General features: G+C 45.1%; 1 protein-coding gene across 7 annotated transcripts in view; it reads left to right on the top strand.

Annotated features, from left to right (window-relative positions):
* Positions 1 to 21,605, top strand: part of SORCS1 (sortilin related VPS10 domain containing receptor 1) — a 1,084,285-nt gene that overhangs the window by 923,955 nt on the left and 138,725 nt on the right. For all 7 annotated transcript variants that reach the window (XM_082267343.1, XM_082267340.1, XM_082267339.1 and 4 more), the window contains one exon: positions 17,242 to 17,428. In XM_082267343.1, the coding sequence (XP_082123469.1) occupies positions 17,242 to 17,428 (187 nt within the window). The remainder of the gene's footprint in view (positions 1 to 17,241; positions 17,429 to 21,605) is intronic.

Here is a 21,605-nt window from a genome sequence, read left to right as displayed (position 1 = left end):
CTTCCGGGGCTTAAGTGGTTAACCTTGTCATGACCAGCCTGCATATGGGCACCACGATTAGCTCTCATGATGATCAGATGGTACACCAACTGCTTTCCAATCATTAGTTCAGAATGGGATATGTAGACTAATGTTTTCCCGGCATGGGAACCCATGCCTGTAAACAATAATCCAAAGAGTTTGGACATCAAGTGTTCAAAGTAAAGTCATTGTAGAGCTGGGTGACCTTGGCAAGGCTTGCTAAAAATGTTTGATCCATCTCTAGGTTTTTTTATTGCTTTGGCATGCACTTCATGGAATGCACGCCTGTGTTGCTTGGAAATGAAGCACCCTCTTAGGTAGGTGCTAAGATTAGGTAAGTTTGATTCTGGCTTACTGTTTCCAGTGGAGCTGTATTTTGTTGTTGGGCAAATATAGTTTGGTTCACTGTAATAGGTATGGCTGTGTTTTGGATTATTCTGGCCTGTTCTGTGTTTCAGTGGCTGCAGGATTGACTGCTTCCCCCTGGTTGGTCCAGAAATTTTTTGGAATTTATTGGGCAGGAAGAGTCTAATCAGCAGCTGAATAGTTATGCAGCCCTGGCCAACCCCTGGAGAGAGGTGCCCAGATGGTAACTGGGAGTGTGTATAAATACTGTAAGAGAGCAGAGGGGTCTTTTTCCCTGAGGAGAAGATCACAGCCTCGGGGGGCTGTTAGTCCCCCAGGCTAGTGTTTCTCAACTTTTATTTAGTCGAGGCACCCTTTAAAAATGATGAAGAATCTCGAGGCACCCTTTAAAAATTATGGACAGTCTTGAGGCAACCCGTTCAAAAATGTAAAACCTATTCGAATAGTTTTACATAACTCATGTAACATCCACACATTTAGGACACCCAACGTTAGAGGTAATTTATTCTTCCAAAGCAAATACACTTTTGAAAACTGGTACTGACCAGTATTCCAATGTTTCTCTTCTTCCTCAGTTTTTTTTTTTCTCCATCACTCAGCTAATGTGACCCCAACACTGATGGAGAGGGGGCAGGGGAGGGTCAAACAAGGATGCTATGCAGGCAACTGACATCCTCATCATCAACTGATGATGCCATTGGTGGTTAGGATGCCAGCAGCTAGAAGGTTGAAATGGTGCAAACCTCTGGCTTTGTGTAACTAACAAGGCAGGCTTCATCCACATGCCGGTTTGTATACAATTATTGGGCAATTTTTAGGCATTTTTCCAAGGCACCCCAGGGTGACTGGGTACCCTGGTTGAAAAAGGCTGCCCTATGCCATTCTGCCATGTGCCTGTGGGTTGTAGTTGGGCTAGCTGAAGGCCTACTTTACTGAAAGTTGCTGAAGGTGACTGAGGGGCTGTCGTCTGATGATCCAGTCTGGTATCATGGGGTGAAAGAGTCTGGAGAGTATTGAAAGGAGACAGTCAATTATTCAAGGACATTAGTGAGTGCAAATTGGTGATTGAGATCCTAGGGACTGTGTGCTGCTTTTATCCCTCGGATATCCCTCGGATTTGCTCGGATGTCCAAAGAGGACGATGAATCTCCTCAAGTTGCTACTACAAAGCTCAGTCCATCCTTTACTTGTGCAAGGACTTGGTTCACAGTTCTACCAGGGCAAGTTCAGTATCCTCAGATTGTTACTAAGGGTTACTGGAGTATCCTGTCATTAGCCAGAGAGAACTGGCTCCAGGGGAGAGTGCAAAAGGGTGGTGATTAATGGGGAGTACTCGGATTTGGCGGGTGTGGCAGGTGGGGTCCCCCAGGGTTCTGTTCTGGGGCCAATCCTGTTTAATTCATTCATAAATGATCTAGAGGAGGTGATATCTAGTACAATCTCAGTATGCCAATATCTTCCATGCAGGATGTGGAAACCTTACAAGCGGACCTGAGCAAAATAATGGGGTGGGCAACTACATGGCAGATGAGGTTTAATGTTGAAAAATGCAAAGTAATGCACTTGGGTGCCAGAAGCCAGAAAGCAAGCTACTCACTAGGGGGGGAACCTCTGGGTGAGTCTAGGATGGAAAAGGACCATGCAATGCCAAGCCGCTGCAAGCAAAGCCAACTGAATACTGGGATGTATAAAAAAGGGGATTCACTCCAGAAATAAAGAGATTATTCTTCCACTCTACAAGACTCTGGTCCGGCCACATCTGGAGTATGCTGTCCAGTTCTGGGCACCGGTCCTCAGGAAGGATGTGCTGGAACTGGAGAGAGTCCAGAGAAGGGCAACAAAAATAATTAGGGGAATGGAAGACATCAGATATGAGGAAAGACTACAAGCACTGAACTTATTCTCTCTGGAGAAGAGACGATTGAGAGGGGATATGATATCAATGTACAAATACTGTACTGGCGACCCTAGCATAAGGAACAAACTATTCAGAGAAAGGGAATACAATAAGACACGTGGCCACTCACTAAGACTAGAGGAAAGGAGGTTTAACCTTAAAATGCGTAAAGGGTTCTTCACTGTCAGAGGAGTAAGGATGTGGAATTCTCTTCCACAAGCAGTGGTATCAACAGGGAGCATCGATAGTTTCAAAAAACTATTAGATGGGCACCTTAAAGACCACAACATACAGGGGTATACAATGTATGGTTAACAGCAAACACACACACACATCATAGGTTGAACTGGATGGACGGATGTCTTTTTTCGACCTCACTAACTATGTAACTATGTAATTATCCATTACCTATCCAAGTTCTCATATGTTTGGAACTGTGTACTTTGCCTCAAAAAATCTACTGGCAAAAGGATCCTGATATTTACTTAGAAGCTCCTATGGGGGTAGTGCTACATAAGAATAAAAAATAAAAATAAAAAACCCATAAAGAAAAAATCTGACCACAAGTACTACCGTAAGGTTTCAGAATATACAAAACACACAGTAGATTCACAACTGGTTTGGCTGCTACAGGTAACACTACTACATAGTTCTACTACATAGTAAGCTACTCCTGAGAAAAACATGCCACTGCTGACCTCCTGAAAACACGAGTTGCTTGGTTATCCTGAACTCCTTGCTTCAGTACTTTAAAAGTCACAAACTAGGAACAGATAGGTGGAAAAGTCAGATTAACACTTTTGTAACTAGACAGAGGGAACTAATGCCTAAATGCCAATTCAGTAGCATGCTTTGGTTAACTTCATGATAATGACTATGATTTGCATACCTCAAAAGTTTTAATATTATTTTTAGGAAAAATAAGGCTTTTTTTGTTTGTTTGAAAAAAAAACATCTCTGTTGTTTTTCTTTACTATAGGCTGATTTTTGTTATATTTAATTAATGTATCATTTTTTTTAATAAGGTATTTGTATCTGACAATTATACTATTAAATAAATGGCACCGCAGAGCCTACTGCAGACTGAAGTTGGCGGTTTACATCTGTGGCTTGAAAGTTCATTTACTCAGTGAAGCCTCCAAGTGTGTGATCCTTATGTCACAGCCAGCAAAGTCATAGCTGGAAACCACTATGATTGCTTCCCATTTATCTGTGGGGACCCCAGCTGAAACTGAGAGGCCAGATTGAAGGTCAGCAACTGCATAAAGTGTCAGCTTCTGGTGCTCAAAGCAGTTATATGTATAGTAAAGAGATGGCAGTCAGAGAAAGGTTAAAGTCAGACGTCCTTATTTGAGTCCTTTTTCTAGGTTAGGGACTAATAGTAATAAAGCAAGAGGGTCAGTGTGACAGCCAGGCAGAATGCGAAGTCAGCAATGGAAGCCTTCAGGAAATGTTTCCTTTAATTGAAAACAGGATGTTCTCACAGCTGTTACAATTTAACAAGATTCCCAAATCAATGTCCAATTACAGTACATGGAAATCACAGCTAAAGACAACTGGTTGTGCGGAGGACAAAGGGAGATTAATGTGAAGATGAAAATAGATTCCCATTTGTGTAAACAGAACATAATTTGCCACATTTAGATATGTCAAGGTGCAGAAATGGGATCAAAGAAACAGAAACATAATAAATGGCAGAGAGGTCAATAGAGGGAGTAGTAAAAACCAAAACATTATAGAGTTCACGAGAGCTTTCTAAAATATCCATGTAAAGTAATACATTTTAGATTGATGCAATTGGCTGTTGGGTGACGGCTGCCCTTTCAGGCCAACGGAGACTCACCTAGCAATGTTCTAGGCCAGGGATATGCAAACTGTGGCCCTCCAGCTGTTGCAAAACTACAAGTCCCATTATTCCTCTGCCTCTGGGTGTCATGCTTGTGACTGTCAGAGTCTTGCTTTGCCTCATGGGACGTTCTGCGGCCCACAGTTTGCATATCCCTGTTGTAGACCAAAGGTGTCAAACTCAATTTCATTGCGGGCCGCATCAGCGTTATGGTTGCCCTCAAAGAGCCAGTTGTATCTATAAGACTAGATGTCTAGGGCAAGCCCCCCCCCCCACCGTCAGAAGTCAAGAGTCCCCCACCCTCGCTTACATCACAGTGCACCCCTCTTACCTTGTGCTGCTGATAGGAAGAAGCTGGATTGGAGCTGGGAAGCAGAAACTGCAGGGTCTGGCAGAGGACCCAAGGAGGGCAGGAGTCATCTGCCATAGTCTGCTGAATGCTGACACCAGGGTAGGCAGAGACCAGGGGTTTCTGTGGCTGCACAGAGAGGTGCAGGATCTGCAAGAGGAGTCCTGTCATCCTCTCTGTTGCCGACTGCTGAGACGGGGAATGTGGGCAGAGACGAGCCTCTCTGCGGCTGCACAGAGAAGCGCATGGTCTGGTGGAGGGGTTCTATCCTCCTCTCTGCTGCCGAAGGCTGAGACGGGGTATGTGGGCAGAGACAAGCCTCTCTGCGGCTGCATGGAGAAGCGCATGATCTGGTAGAGGAGTTCTGTCCTCCTCTCTGCTGCTGATTGCTGAGATAAGGAGTGGAGATAAGGGGGCTGCCACAGCTGCAGGAGAGGTGCGAGGGCCACAAAAAATTGCCTGGAAGGCCGGATTCGGCCCGCAGGCCTTGTGTTTGACACGTGTTCTAGTCGATGAAATAATCGGTTTGCAAGCATAAAATCTTACTTTATAAAATGTATGACGAGCGCCGCCATCTTTGTCCTGGATCGCCGAGTCCGTTGTGGGGAAATGTCTTCCCTTCTTCCTGGTTCTAGTGGGCGGAGGCCGGTGAGTCCAGCGCGAAATCTCGCGCATACGCAGTACTATGCGATCGGCATAGTACTGGTTTCCATAGGGACGCGCCGGGCTCCGCCTAACATCGCGTCATTTCCTGTTTGGAAATAACGCGATGAGAAGAGCGGTCGGCTGCCTACGTCACTGCCCATTGCATCCTGGGAGTGACGAGTAAGAGCTCCCAGGACGCATTGCGGGACAGGAAGTGACGGCGCGGGCCGCGGCCGAGCAAGGAGGAAGTCGATGGAAAGGTGAGTATTTTATCCTCTCTAAAAAGGTAAGGAAAAAAAAAAGGCCAGGAATATCCAATTCGGGCACAGGAAAGGATAAGGAAGCAGATGCCGTCAAATCTACAGACACGATTCTGTGCCTGGAACTCCGCTTTAACTGTCTTCCCACTGTTAGCCCTGAAGAAGGTGGTGGCCCTTTCCCTGAAATGTGTTGGCTATATTGCATTCAATAAAATATTTCTTATCAATACCAGCTCCATGACAGAAGTGTGCAGCTCCAGTTATTGAGGGACGATCATTTTTGCATTGTGTGATATGTATTCTCCAAAGTGAGTCGGTCACCTACAGTGCAGAAAAACAAAAAATAATGGCCGGTGCTAGAGTGACAGAACCTGCGCCCCTCCGTCATGAAAAATCAGAAACCACCTTGGGGTCATGGAGCAGCTATGTGGAAATGATGCACCTTAACGGGTGCTTAAGATATACAGTCACTCAAACAATAACCACTAAAAAGCGCTCGATGAAACCACCGGGTGGTGGGTGTGGGCTACAATAAATGCCATGAATGATGAAAGAACACTATCAAATAGGTCAAGCACTAAAAAGTTTATGAAGGACAAATCCATGAATATAGTATGCCATCCATGAGTTAAAAACAGTGATGAGCCATGCATAGATCCCCAGACCTGTGTTATGAAACTTGAATGGCTAGAAAACTCACACAGGATGGATCCTCACTGACAAGCTGCTCGGGAGAGCAACGCCAGCCGGGACGTTGCAGTGGTACAGGTGGCCCTGATGTACTCCAAGCCGTGGGATGATGGTAAAGGAGGGTCCCGGTGGGTCACAAAGAGAGAGGGGTAGGGTCCCACTGTACCAAGAGGAGGATGGGTGGGAAGGGTCTTGACTGGTGGTATCGCTGAAGGGACCACTGGAGCCTATCAACGGCGGTACACAATGGAGAAATAACCCGGACGTGACGTCAGACCCTCAGAAAGTAGCTGTCCAAAGCGAGGCTTGATGGGCGGCTGGATCCGCTGGTGGAAAGTAGATGGAACAGGAAGAGGCAGGGAGAGAATACTGTTGTCTTCCATTGTCCTGACAACGTGTTTCGGGTGTGGCCCTTTTTCAAGTCATCAAGCATTTTTTTTTGTGGTTATTGTTTGTGCCGCCTACAATGCAGGATCACCTTGTCATAGAGAAGACTGATTTGAGTTGTATAATTCAATGCAATCCTCAAAGCATAAAGTGACCAAACAAATGGCATCATCATCATCATCATCTGGTAGCCAAAAGTTGCAAAGTGTCTCCAGTGCATTGACATCAAGAAAAAATCGATTTTTATTGTTACCAAAACAAAATAGCAATGCAGAATTTTAGGGCTACAAAACACCTCTTCATTTGGTCATGTTGCCTTGATGAAAGGGTAATTTTTATAAAGCAGGGGGCAGGGAGCTGAAGTTACAGTGAGGAGAGCTGATTGGAGGGAAGAGACACACCCTCTTCATAAAGCACACAGGAAAAGAGCTGGGGCTGTCAATCACGTGCTGTGTGCTGGAGCTCCCTCCGCTGTCACCTTTTTTCTTTTGGTGTCAGGAAAACTTGTCAGAAGTGACTCATGCTGATAGAGGAAGGAGGCAGCAGACAGAAATGACACTGGAGCTGCATGGACGTTTTCGCAGGCAGAATCACGGCAATTCTGCCTGAAATTCAAAACGCCCATGTGTGAATGCATATAATAAAGAAGACAACTGTCTACAAAGAAAGTCAAATAAATGGGACACTACGGTTGAAGTAAAAAACAGCTTTATTGAAAAAATATCACATTGCAAACAAAAAGCACCAATATGGTGGCCTTCACCACACCTATATTAAAATAAAAGACAACGTTGTCTATAACTGGGGATAGCAGCTGCACATGCAATCATCCATACATACAGTCACTCTCAGCAGATTGAGGACTGGAGTAGTAGTATTCCTGTAATAAGAATTTCATCATTCCTCATCTCAGTAAACAGGTGAAGCTCAAAGTTCATCTCATAGATCACAATTAGTGCTGGTTCAGAGCTCCTAAAATTCAGAGTGTTGGAAAATGATTGGGTGTCAGATGAAACATCAGGTACTGTATGTATAGGAGGTTCCTATGTTGCTGTCGCTGGACAAAAGTTCAATGAATTTAGGCAATGTGCTATACAGTGATACCTTGTATTCTTCTGCCAGGACCCGGACTCCTAGGTGTGTGGTGGAAACACAGTGATCAGGGTGGACGTCACGTGCATCCACTCGGGGACAGCAGTTGCGAACATGCACAGGAGATGTGGAGGAAGCCGAAGGGAATATGCTTAAACTAGGGTTACCACCTCCTCCCTTTAAACCAGGGCACACAATAATTACACAGGTTCTGAGGCTGATTAGGGGGTAATTAAACTAACTTACCCGTATATACTCGAGTATAAGTCGATCCGAATATAAGCCGAGACCCCTAATTTTACCACAAAAAAAGTGGGAAAACGTATTGACTCGAGTATAAGCCTAGGGTGGGAAATGCAGCAGCTACTGGACCCAACTGGACCACCAAGAGACACAAAACAGGGGCTGCGGGCATGGTACATGAGATGGCGCAGGTCATAGTATAGGCATTGCACAGGTCATGGTAAGGGCATGGCACAGGTGATGGTACAGGCATGGCACAGGTGATGGTACAGGCATGGCACAGGTGATGGTATAGGCATGGCACAGGTCATGGTACAGGCATGGCACAGGTCATGGTACAGGCATGGCACAGGTCATGGTACAAGCATGGCACAGGTCATGGTACAGGAGATGGTATAGGCATGGCACAGGTGATGGTATAGGCATAGCACAGGTGATGGTATAGGCATGGCACAGTAAGTAAAGGCATGGCACAGTATGTACAGGCATTGCACAGTATGTACAGGCATTGCACAGTATGTACAGGCATGGCACAGTATGTACAGGCATGGCACAGGAGATGCAGTGCTGCGGGCATGGTACAGGAGAATGTCCTGTACCATGCCCACAGCACTGCATGAGGGCAGGGGCTGCGGAGGAGTCTCATTTACCAGTCGGTGAGGCGCCTTCGATTTAAAAACCGCGCCGCCTGACGGCAATACGTCACCGCAAATGCGCCGCTGATGCTCGGGAAAGCCAGAACACGTTCGGCTATTCCCGGGCATGCAGCACATGTGCAGTGACATGTCGGCTCCAAGCGGCGCAGTTTTTAAAAACACAGTGAAGCCAGTGACTCGAGTATAAGCCGAGGGGGGCATTTTCAGCATGAAAAAACATGCTGAAAAACTCGGCTTATACTCGAGTATATACGGTAGAGCCTTATGTGCATTATATTGGCCTCAGAACCTGGGTAATTAATATGTGTTCTGGTTTAAGGGAATAAGGTGGCAATCCTAGCTTAACCGGATGATCGATAGCCGGTGAAACTGTGAGCTAAGGGGCTATGTTTGAAACGGGAGACATCTCCCTACATGGGGTGGTGAGCCATTCCCCCAGTTCCATCCTTCCCCGACATACCCCCACTCTGCTCCAATGGAGCCTAGGACTTATCCACTCTGGCTGCACCATTTACCACCCTGATCACTGTGTTTCCACCACACACCTAGGAGTCCTGGTCCTGGCAGAAGATTACAAGGTATCGCTGTATAGCACATAAGGAACTAAGTGAGTTTAATTACCCCCTAATCAGCCTCAGAACCTGTGTAATTATTGTGTGTCTGAATATTAGGAGCTCTGAACCAGCACTAAATGTGATCTATGAGATGAACTTTGAGCTTCACCTGTTTACTGAGATGAGGAATGATGAAGTTCTTATTACAGGAATACTACTACTCCAGTCCTCAATCTGCTGAGAGTGACTGTATGTATGGATGATTGCATGTGCAGCTGCTATCCCCAGTTTTAGACAATGTTGACTTTTATTTTAATATAGGTGTGGTGAAGGCCACCATATTGGTGCTTTTTGTTTGCAATGTGATTGTTTTTCAATAAAGCTGTGTTTTACTTCAACCGTAGTGTCCCAGACATCCCAACCTGCAAAAACTCATTTCAGGAAGGTGGCAAACTCATTTAACCACTTAAGCCCCAGCCCTATTTCGGACACTTTTTGTTTACAAGTTAAAATCAGTATTTTTTCCTAGAAAACTACTTAGAACCCCCAAACATTATGTATATTTTTTTAGCAAAGACTCTGGAGAATAAAATGTCGGTCATTGCAAAACTTTTTGTCAAGCGGTATTTGCGCAGCGGTCTTTAAAACGCCATTTTTTTGGAAAAAAATTGAAAAATCACATTTCACTGCATTCAAAAAATACTAAACAGTAAAGTTAGCCCATTTTTTTTGTATATCGTGAAAGATGATGTCACGCCGAGTAAATAGATACCCAACATGTTACGGTTTAAAATTGCGCCCCCCCCCCCCCCGTGGGGGGGGGGGGGGCAAACTACGGTCAATAGAGATCTCAATCTGCGACGATTTAAATTTATTTAACGGTTACCAGTTTAGAGGTAGAGTGTAGCTCTTTTTTTTTAAATTATTGCGCACGCTCTGGCGATCGCGGCGATACCTCACATGTGGGGTTTGAACAGCGATTTCATTTGCGGCTCGACAATGCGTATACGTTTTTTTTTGTGCGCGAGCTAACGGTGACGGGGGCGGCGAAATTTTTTTTTTTTTTTTTCCTATTTATTTTTTATTTTTTTTAAACTTTATTACAGTTTTTTTTTTAAAAAAAAATCTGATCACTTTTATTGCTGTCACAAGCAATGTAAACATCCCTTGTGACACCAATATGCAGTGACAGGTACACTTTATGGAGGGATCGAGGGTCTAAAAGACCCTAGACCCCTCCACTACACTTCCATGTATGCAAAACGCCGAAAACTGCATTTTTGCATACAGCCGTTTTTTAAATTTGCCACCTTTTGCAGCACAGTAACCCGGAAGTGACGTCATGGACGCCGCCTCCGGGTTACGTCATCGGAGCCCCGATCGATGCCGTTTCCGGGAATTCATCGGGACTCCATCCAGCCGGCGGACGTGTCGGCTGGGTGCTCGGGGCTCCCGGTGGGACGGGAGCCCCGGGCAAAGCCACGGGAGGGGGGGGGACATCCCCTCCCGCCCCCCCGGGTAACGATCGAGCGGCTCCCGAGCCGCATCGGTCGTTACCGACGGAAAGCCGACCGTCGGCTTCAAACCACGGTACCGGGATGATGCCTCTAACTAGAGGCATCATCCCGGTATAAACCCGCAAAGTGTACCGACGTATCGGTACGTTGATATGCGGTAAGTGGTTAAGGGAGGTGGCACTGCACCTCAATTGACCTAAATCTTCACTTCTTCCTCAGGATTCCTGCAGGTATCGCTGTCTGCTGCTGTCCCCCAGGTGAGTATAGCTGGTGGCTGCTGCTGGCTGTCCTCCAGGGCTGGTACTGCTGGTGGGTACTGCTGGATGGTACTGCAGGTGGGTATTGCTGGCTGGTATTGCTAGTGGGTACTGCTGGTGAATACTGCTGGCTGGTACTGCTGGCTGGTACTGCTGGTGGGTACTGCTGGCTGGTACTGCTGGCTTGTACTGCTGGCTGGTACTGCTGGCGGGTACTGCTGGCTGGTATTGCTAGTGGGTACTGCTGGCTTGTACTGCTGGTGGGTACTGCTGGCTGGTACTGCTGGCGGGTACTGCTGGCTTGTACTGCTGGCTGGTACTGCTGGCTTGTACTGCTGGTGGGTACTGCTGACTGGTACTGCTGGAGGGTAGTTCTGGCTCCGAGACACACAAACGGAGTGTGACTGGAGCGGTGCTGGAGGAAGCATGCGGCTGCAGTAGAAAGCAGAGCGGATGCTTCCTGTATTCCTCCTCACAGGCGGGGTACATTTGATATCACTCCCCCTTTGACAGGAGCCAGAACTACACAGGAAGCATTGGCTCCGTTCTTCACACAGTAATGCTAGGGGATATGCTGACATCTGACAGCCAACAGCCGGGATATTGTGCGGCACTTGAGGGTGCCAGGGAGCCGCAGCCCAAATGTGGGAGACTCCCGCAATATATATAAAAAAACACATTTTAATACATATTCATTAGTACATCAAGCTATATTTTTTAAATTCAAGCAAAGTTATTCTGAATTTTACTTGCAGTTCCATTACAGCAGAGCTCACACTGGTAGAGGTAGAAGCAACACAAGGAGTCAATCAAGTGTGTTGCCATGCAATAAACATGTTAATAGGAGAATAGAGTGACAGAGAGGGGACCTTATTAGTCTAGCGCTTCTCTTTTCACTGTCCAATCATTGGCTGGGGGAGGGACAAAACCCATATTTGTTAAAGTAATTGTAAAACAGCTCATTCTGTTTAAAATAGAAATGAAAGGCAAAATATTTGTGTATTGATATAGAAAAAAAACATTATAAATACATTTTTCTTCCTTTTTTAAGTGATCACATTCCCTATGTTCTCAGCTGCATAAGAGCTGGGGGAGGAGAATCAGCAGCACACTGAGCTTCCCAGTGAATGGCTGTGCAGTAGAGGCATGTCAGGACATGTCTGATCATTGGAGGAGAGCACACAGCATATCTACAGAACTGACCATGCTGTGCCCGCCTGCTTAGTGTGGTCAGTTATATTAGGAAAGCAGAGGGAACACCAGGACTTTCACATAAGGGAAGCAATACAAAGAGAACAGGATACTTTCTCATACAAGTACATGGTACAGCATACACATATCCGGAATATGAAGTGCATAGTTGCCAACATTTAAAAAAAATTTCCAGGGACACTTTGCAGCACAGCCATAAATTACCACACCCACTTCCCTGAAGCTCCGCCCACTCTGCATAATTATTCTTGCCTCCTTATCAGATAGAGTCTACTCCAATATAGAGAGAATTACAGGAAATTTAAAAGGGAATTTCAAACTTAAGGCCACAGTAGCAGAGTTGGAATAATTCTCCCATTCAGCTGCAATACTTCTGCGTAACATTTATGGGCAGCCCGATTAACAGGCGCTTCCAGGGACAATATAAATTACCTGGGACAGGCTTCTATTTGCAGGGACTGTCCCAGGAAAAAAGGGACAGTTGGCAAGTATGGAAGTGTTGGGATTGTTGGCAGAGTATTGCAATGATGCGCTGGAAGCTTCTTGCATATAGAGAATACCTTTACTTTCATGGAGGATACACAGAATACAGCTTTACATGGAGCAGGAAACAGTAGCATACAAAAACACACTGGGACAGCTGATACTTCCTCTCATATCATAGATACATGTACAGTACACTAGAACACTGCAGTGCCACCTGCTGGTATAGATAGGTACAAACGCTTTACCAGCAGCAAAGAAAAATCAGAACTTCTTCCCTGCTAGATAGGGATGTGCTTTGTGGCATAGCTGTGGAAATCCCAGGACTGGATGGGCAAAACTAGAAATCTTTTGGCAAGTGGAAGGTTATATGTAATTAATTTGTGTATTTAACTGTTCTCCCGTAGTTCAGCTTTAAAACTAAGTAAGCCCCCCCTTTTGTATTAAATTGACCCCTATCTCCTTGTAGATGAAGCTAAAGGTCAAGCCAAAATCTCTGTTCCGCAAAATATCATTTCTGTTTTAGGAATCTAAAGAAATGCCGCAAGGTGTTGCCGGTGTGATCAATACAGCATTACAAGAGAACAAATCTATAATTTTTTATGTTCCATAAAGATTTTCTTTTCTTTCTACACTCCAATTAAAATACATGGCATCGGGAAGAGAAAGAAAAGTGCCGTTTTCCTTTTGCTCTTTTTTTTCTCTTGGAAACGTGTGTGCATTACCCAATAGTAAAGCCGGTAACTTATTATTTCCTATTGACATTCAAGCACAGAAATTCTTTATTATTTCTACTGCAAACATATAAAAAGGCCGACTGCATTGCTGTAGCATTAAAAAGAAAAAAGCCGGCATTACCCAGGCGTGATAATGGATGAGTTTAATAGAAAGTTCCTAAAAAAAAAAAAAAAAACCTAATAGAAAGTGTAATATATGTAGTGTAAAAATGAGACCTGAGTCAATTTCATTATTCAAAGGGATACAGATATTTGTCTATTATAAAAGGAACACTAAAACATAAGGCAGCATAAAGTTAACTATCTACAGTTGGGGAGGGAGGTTAGCTGCTCACATTTTTTTTTGGTTTTGGACAGATATTGTGATAGGTCTCTTTTTAAGGAAATTTGCATCTTAATGCGCAGTCCTACTTAAGGGATCCTACTTTCCCTTTAATAAAAGTCAGCTCTATCTAGATAGAATTTTTAAGTTTTGCTTAGACACCATTAATTTGAATCACTCTTTGGCTGCGTAAATCTCTGCTGGTAAAATTTCTTTTAAGTATTTTCTATTTCCACCTTCTCACACAAAACTGTATGACAGTTGTCACTTTCTGTAATATCCAGGGGCGGACTTACAGCTTATGGGACCAGGACCAGGGCCAGGACAAAGGGGGGGGGGGGGCAAGAGGGACGGCTACCCTGGGCGCAAAGGTTTATAGCAGGGATTTGGGCGCCCTGACCCTAACTGTAAGGGAAGGAGGGGGTGCAGTTTGGCATCTTTGCCCTGGGCGCTCGATGGCCTTGTCCTGGCACTTCCCTCGAGCAATAGGAGATCATAGGAGTGCCCTGTGTCACTGCCCACAATCAAGCCACGCCTATACAAAGCCCCACCTACAGATTGCATTGCCCGCATTGCAAAAGGGTCTGCTCATCTATCTGAGCACTTTGTGGCAGATCAGGTAGTCCCCACTGTTCCTCAGACTCTCCATGCTGTTTATGGTGTCCCCCTCCCCGGCTAGTGCTCTGGTTTTTTATTGCTTGCCCAAGGGAGAGCATCTGGTGAGCTGTGAACTGTTGGCCACCCCAAGAGCACAGACCAGCCACAGGAGAGGTAGGTCGAATGACAGGCAAAACAGGTCAGGACTGACTTGCATAGCCATACCCACCCAGCCGAGGTATTTATAATGTCTCCACCGGTCACACCCACCAACCCACCCCTTACACACCCATAATCTATAATTTTACCACTGGCTCCTCCCTAATGCCAGCCCTTTTCATTCATAGCCATGCCCACTTTACTCCTCATCGCTCTGACAGGTGCACTGCTCTTGCCCGTTCTGGCCAATAGCAGCTAAGCTGCTCACAGTAACTGATCCTGCCAGCCAATTGCCGGGTGGGGAAAGAGGAAAGCGGCTCAGCCAATAGGAAAAGCTTGAAAACAGGATTCGCCATGCCCACTAGAGCCTAGGGCATAGTTAGTGGAAAAAAAAGCTGTGTTAAAGATGGCTGCCACACGGCAGCCATCTTTTTGACGCAACATTAATGCGGCAGGGCTGTGCGGAGGGGCACCATGCTCTGTGGAATGCAGAATGGTAGAAGACTTAAAGCTGGTGACCCAATAAAGGTTCCATGAGCCTCTCATGGGTTCCCCTACTGGCCCGGGCCATCGGGAAGAGCCCAAATGCCCAAATAGTCAGTCCGCTCCTGGTCATATGTATTTTCAAAATAAGATCCTCCTCAAAATGACTGAGTTCTGGCATTTTCAATGAAGGGTATTGTTAATACTACTACTGTGTAGTTAATACTACAGCATACAAAGACATTTTAAGCAGAAAGTTCAGGCTCATGTTAGCTGTTTGGGGAAGATCGTTTTTCGTTCCAGCATGACTGTGCCGAAGTGCACAGTGTCAACTTATTAAAGACATTTTGTTGAGGAAGTTAGGTTTCCTGCAAATAGCCCTGACCTCAACCCTACTAAACAGCTTTGGAATGAATTGTTAACCTGGTCTTCTCATCCAGCATCAGTACCCGACGTAATAAATGCTCTTTTGGCTGAATGGACACAAATTCCTACAGACACAATCTAAAATCTTGGGAAAAGCCTTCCTAGAGTAGGGCATTATAGCAATAAAGAGGGCAAACTCCATGTTGATGCCTATGGTTTTTGTGTTCAGGAATCTAAGGAAATACTGGTGGTGCCCCTGGAAAAATAAGCGGAGAGGCAGCAGAACCCTTAATGTGTAGTGTATATATGTATAAGATTAAAGCTTCAAAAATAGTAGTTTAGATAGGAATACTAAAAATAGTAACCTATATTTCGTAAGGTTGCAGTAAACCTACTACAAAACCTTCCGAGTGCACAAGTGGAGAATACTCCTGTCTTCATACAGGCAGGGCTGGTGCAAGGATTTTTGCCGCCCTAGGCAAAATAAAATTTGCTGCCCCCCCACCCCCCATTCCAAGTTGCTGAAGGGGTTAACACCAGGGGCGGCTGGTGCTCCATCACAGGTCCCTATGATCATTTCACAAGCCCATCCCCCATACAGTTAGAATCACTCCCCTAGGCCCAATCATTAGTGCGGGGCCCTGGACTCTCGGTGAGACCCCAGCATCCTCCCAAAGACATCCTCTGGATATGACGCTGAGCCCGTGCACTCAAATTCTTTGGTGGACCATGGCGAGGCCTGTTCTGAGTGGAACCTGTCCTGTTAAACCGCTGTATGGTCTTGGCCACCGTGCTGCAGCTCAGTTTCAGGGTCTTGGCAATCTTCTTATAGCCTAGGCCATCTTTATGTAGAGCAACAATTCTTTTTTTCAGATCCTTAGAGAGTCCGCCCCCCATCACTCCAGAGTCCAGTCCACACCATAACCCCCCCCCCCCGGCATCAGTTCACTTACCTTGTTCCTCCGGATGGCGACGGCTTCCCCCTCAGTCTCCTCCATGTCCCCTCTCGGTGGCCGTCTCCTCTCTCTTCCTCTGCCAAAAGCATGCCTTCTCCTTTGGCCAATTGGGAAACAGGTCTTAGGACCCACTTCCTGATTGGCTGGGAGGAGAATCAGTGTGGCAATAGCAAATATTAATTTGCTATTGTCACACAACTGGGTGGACTCAGGGTGCAGTGCTCTGCGCCCTGAACCCACCCATTTTTGAAGCCTATTAGAGCCTCTGGCTCTAATCACGTGCTTGAAAAAAAAAAGTAATTGGAATCCATGCATCCGGCACCCTGCATGTAGATTAGGGGGCCAGATGCAAAGATGGGGGGCGGCGCCCCTGCACCCCTAATGGACGGGCTGGCCGCCACTGGGCTGGCCGCCACTTAAAACCACTTCAGTGACTTATGGTAAGTCACTTACCTCTGGTCAGGCTCCGCTGATGCCCCCTGCTAGGTTGCGCCCTAGGCGGCTGCCTAGGTCGCCTTACTGGTAGCGCCGGCCCTGCATACAGGATATCCAACATCAATAATAGATCTTGGGAAAAACCTTCTTAGAGGAGGCTCTTATAGCCAAAAAGAGGGCCAACTCCATATAAATGAGTGAAGTCCATATGTGGCCAACTTCATATGAGGTGTGATCATATTAGATCAGATCAGATCAGATGTCCCTAAACCCTTCTTCCATTAAATGGATAGGGAAGGAAAAATGTAACTCCCCAGCAGAAATGCAAATCTAAAATAGTACTTGTGTGATAGGATAGCTTTTACTATTTTATTACAGCTAAAGCTGGTCCAGATTTCCTTTGTAGGCTGCGGTCATTGTGTAGACTCATGTAAACTCCCAACTGGACTAGTCAAAATCCTGAAAAGGCTCCAGGTGACAGCACAGGGGTCAGGCGATTGGCTACACAAGAACCCACCACTGCATTGTGGGAGAAATAGGAGAGAATCATACCCCTTATACCTGGCAGTTTTAGGTATTTCCCTTGGTTCCAGCGAGAGAGCGAGCAGGGGGTAGGTATCAGTTGCGTTTTTCAGTGGGAAGGTGAGGTTGATATACAGAGATCCTCTTACATTTGTTGTAATTGATTTTTTTTTTTTTTTGGCCATTCAGGGAGACATCCAGAGGACCAACATTCAGGTTGACTTTGGAGATGGCATTGCTGCTTCCTATGCCAATCTCAGCGCAACTGAAGATGGCATCAAACACATCTATCAAAATGTGGGGATCTTCAGAGTAATGGTGCAAGTGGACAACAACCTTGGTTCGGACAGTGGAGTTCTTTACCTTCATGTAACGGGTAATTCTTGTTTAACTAAATGTCAATACTGAAGATGGGGCTTTTACAGTCAGGCAATGACGGTTGTAACCCGGTCCCACTATGGACATCCATTCCCAACCATTTTCAAGTTGTGTAAACCCACTGTTGGGGAAGCTTTCAATGTTCGTAAGGCACAGTATCAAATGATGAAATGTTTTGTATTTTACAACAGAAAAGCCTACTATTTCCACAAATCAGGGACAAACATCATGCCAACTGTTTTTTATGTGTGGAACATATCATGCAGACATGCTCTACAAGATTTTATGGCCAACAAAGACAAAGTTACTTAAGCCTCTTGTGCTGGTCGAAATCATGACCTGTTTTTTCCTGCCTCCAGCCTGCTTTATATAGAATGAGTCTGATGGAGACACCGATGTAAAAGGTGACTCTGATGGGAACCTTGATATAACGGGGGAATTCAATGGGGATCTTGAAGTACAGTAAGAGGGACTCTAATAGGGACCCTAATGTAAGAGGAATTCTGTTGTAATGTGGACTCTGAAATAAAGTGGACTCTGATGAGGACCCTGATGTAATCACCCTAAACTACACTACGGTCACCCTAACATGGCAGAGTCAGGTCACCTAAACTAAACTACGGTCACCCTGACATGGCAGAGTCAGGTCACCCTAAACTACACTACGGTCACCCTGACACTTAAAGCTATCCCTACAAAAACTAGATTTTTGAATCTAACTATAGTGGTATATAGTACCCTAACTACATTGCATATCCCTTTACTCTCACTAATAATTGCAAAATGACACTGGAGCTTTACAAGCAGCAGGGGAAACACAAATGCTTCCACTCTCTTCCACAGCCTCTGTATTACAGTGTTAGAGTTTTTGCGGGGCTATGTTATATACTGGGGGGTGTATGGGGGGCGTATTCACTCCTGATTGGCCTTTGGACCCCGTAGTCACTCCAATCACATTTTACTGATGTTTCTGGGCCAATCATGGGCTTTTAAAGCCCAGTTCCTGTCCCATTGCATTTTGGGCGGTTCTGGTGGCCGAATTCCGAACTTTTACCGCAAAATGTTCGGAATTTGGCCGAATTTCGAACACCCAATGTTCGGGTCGAACCGATGGTCGACCTGAACCATTTGATCATCCCTAATGGGGACCATGATGTAAGAAGGGTGGAGGTAACTCTGTTAGGGATTTTTTTTTTCACCCTGCGAATATTTGTGCAGTATACCATGTGGTCCTCATACAGAAAAGTTTGGAGACCCCCTGGTCTAAAAAATATGTTCCTCCCCTATTTAAGGAAAACTGATTCATGTCTACAGAAGCACAATAAGAGCCTCATAATAAATGGAAATGGGGTTGCAAATTGGTCAGAAAGGACTTGGACATTTTTGTGGCAGTGCCTGGAAAGCTTCTAAAATGGCGGATAAATAACCTTTTAAGACAAAATGGTGGATTCTGTGGTACTACAGAGACCATGACAGTCAAAGCTATGCATTTGAGGCCCCCATCTTCTCCCTCATAATTTCCTCTCCAGCCTCCCAAGAACTAACGAGAATACAGATAAGCGTGAAGGCCAGGGATGTAATTGCTACACACAGATGTGCAGGAGACATAGGGAGGGGGAGGATATGTATTGTATTACTGCCAAGCTACTTAGGGAAATACAGTGCTTTGCGAAAGTATTCGGCCCCCTTGAACTTTTCGACCTTTTGCCACATTTCAGGCTTCAAACATAAAGATATAAAACTGTAATTTTTTGTGAAGAATCAACAACAAGTGGGACACAATCATTAAGTGGAACGAAATTTATTGGATATTTCAAACTTTTTTAACAAATAAAAAACTGAAAAATTGGGCGTGCAAAATTATTCAGCCCCCTTAAGTTAATACTTTGTAGCGCCACCTTTTGCTGCGATTACAGCTGTAAGTCACTTGGGGTAAGTCTCTATCAGTTTTGCACATCGAGAGACTGAAATTTTTGCCCATTCCTCCTTGCAAAACAGCTCGAGCTCAGTGAGGTTGGATGGAGAGCGTTTGTGAACAGCAGTTTTCAGTTCTTTCCACAGATTCTTGATTGGATTCAGGTCTGGACTTTGATATGGCCATTCTAACACCTGGATATGTTTGTGAACCATTCCATTGTAGATTGTGCTTTATGTTTTGGATCATTGTCTTGTTGGAAGACAAATCTCTGTCCCAGTCTCAGGTCTTTTGCAGACTCCATCAGGTTTTCTTCCAGAATGGTCCTGTATTTGGCTCCATCCATCTTCCCATCAATTTTAACCATCTTCCCTGTCCCTGCTGAAGAAAAGCCGGCCCAAACCATGATGCTGCCACCACCATGTTTGACAGTGGGGATGGTGTGTTTAGGGGGATGAGCTTTGTTGCTTTTACCCCAAACATAACGTTTTGCATTGTTGCCAAAATGTTCGATTTTGGTTTCATCTGACCAGAGCACCTTCTTCCACATGTTTGGTGTGTCTCCCAGGTGGCTTGTGGCATACTTTAAATGACACTTTTTATTGATATCTTTAAGAAATGGCTTTCTTCTTGCCACTCTTCCATAAAGGCCAGATTTGTGCAGTATACGACTGATTGTTGTCCTATGGACAGAGTCTCCCACCTCAGCTGTAGATCTCTGCAGTTCATCCAGAGTGATCATGGGCCTCTTGGCTGCATCCCTGATCAGTCTTCTCCTTGTATGAGCTGAAAGTTTAGAGGGACGGCCAGGTCTTCGTAGATTTGCAATGGTCCGATACTCCTTCCATTTCAATATGATCGCTTGCACAGTGCTCCTTGGGAAGTTTAAAGCTTGGGAAATCTTTTTGTATCCAAATCCTGCTTTAAACTTCTCCACAACAGTATCTCGGACCTGCCTGGTGGGTTCCTTGTTCTTCATGATGCTCTCTGCGCTTTAAACGGGCCTCTGAGACTATCACAGTGCAGGTGCATTTATATGGAGACTTGATTACACACAGGTGGATCCTATTTATCATCATTAGTCATTTAGGTCAACATTGGATCATTCAGAGATCCTCACTGAACTTCTGGAGAGCGTTTGCTGCACTGAAAGTAAAGGGGCTGAATAATTTTGCACGCCCAATTTTTCAGTTTTTTATTTGTTAACAAAGTTTGAAATATCCAATAAATTTCGTTCCACTTCATGATTGTGTCGGTCTTGTTGTTGATTCTTCACAAAAAAATTACAGTTTTATATCTTTACGTTTGAAGCCTGAAATGTGGCAAAAGGTCGCAAAGTTCAAGGGGGCCGAATACTTTCGCAAGGCACTGTATGTATCTGTGACGCAACTGCTGTTTCATATATGTGATGTACACGCTTTTTCACTAACTTATGCCCCGTACACACGTGCAGATTATCTGAAGACTTTTGTCTTCAGATTTACCTTTTCTATGTAGTGCAAGGGCCTGCCGGATTGCATACAAATTGAAAGTGTTTAGGTTTGACCTCATATTATATGGTTTTGGTAAGTCTACAGACAAAAGTCTTCAGATAATCTGCACGTGTGTACGGGGCATTTGCAAGCGGGCGTGAGCCGGGCTAAGCCATCTTCGCTAGCGAATAAAAAGGTTTGATTCCGAAGCCTGAGTCCAAGAAATTAATTCTTGGTTTCAATTTATTTGCTGCAACATATTCAGATCTCCAACAGTCCCTTAGGGTCTATTCAGCCCTATGCATGGCCGTAAAGTGCAGTAAAATGTGCATTTTAGTATGCACCGACCACTGTGTGTTGCAGTGCTACTCATTTTGGCAGTGACATGTTCTCTTATTTTGCGTACCCACCCATTAATACTCACCTACAGGCTTCAAGGCGACAAGTTCCCTTTAAAATGTTCCAAACTGTGAAACTGTTGATCTTATATTTTTTGCTACAATGTTGCAGCATTGACATATTTTAGAATAAACTGTGACATTTTTGCCCTTTAATTACATGAAAGAACCCCCCTCCTCCTCCAGCGCTGGCGGCACACACATCGCCTCCACTTTGCATCTCTGTCTTTGCTGCAAACTTTGTATCTTCTTAGAAATCCGCAATATTCCGCGTAAACAGTATTTAAGGAGCCAAAGCCATTCGGAGCGAGGCAGTGCCACCTACTGTTCCAAATGAATAATTCATCGTACGCAGCCGACGTGAACTTTGTGCAATAGTCTTTGTGCGCC

The sequence above is a fragment of the Pelophylax lessonae genome, assembly GCF_965119305.1.
Source record: "Pelophylax lessonae genome assembly, chromosome: 9".
Taxonomy (NCBI): domain Eukaryota; kingdom Metazoa; phylum Chordata; class Amphibia; order Anura; family Ranidae; genus Pelophylax; species Pelophylax lessonae.
This window is presented reverse-complemented; position numbering and strand designations above follow the sequence as displayed.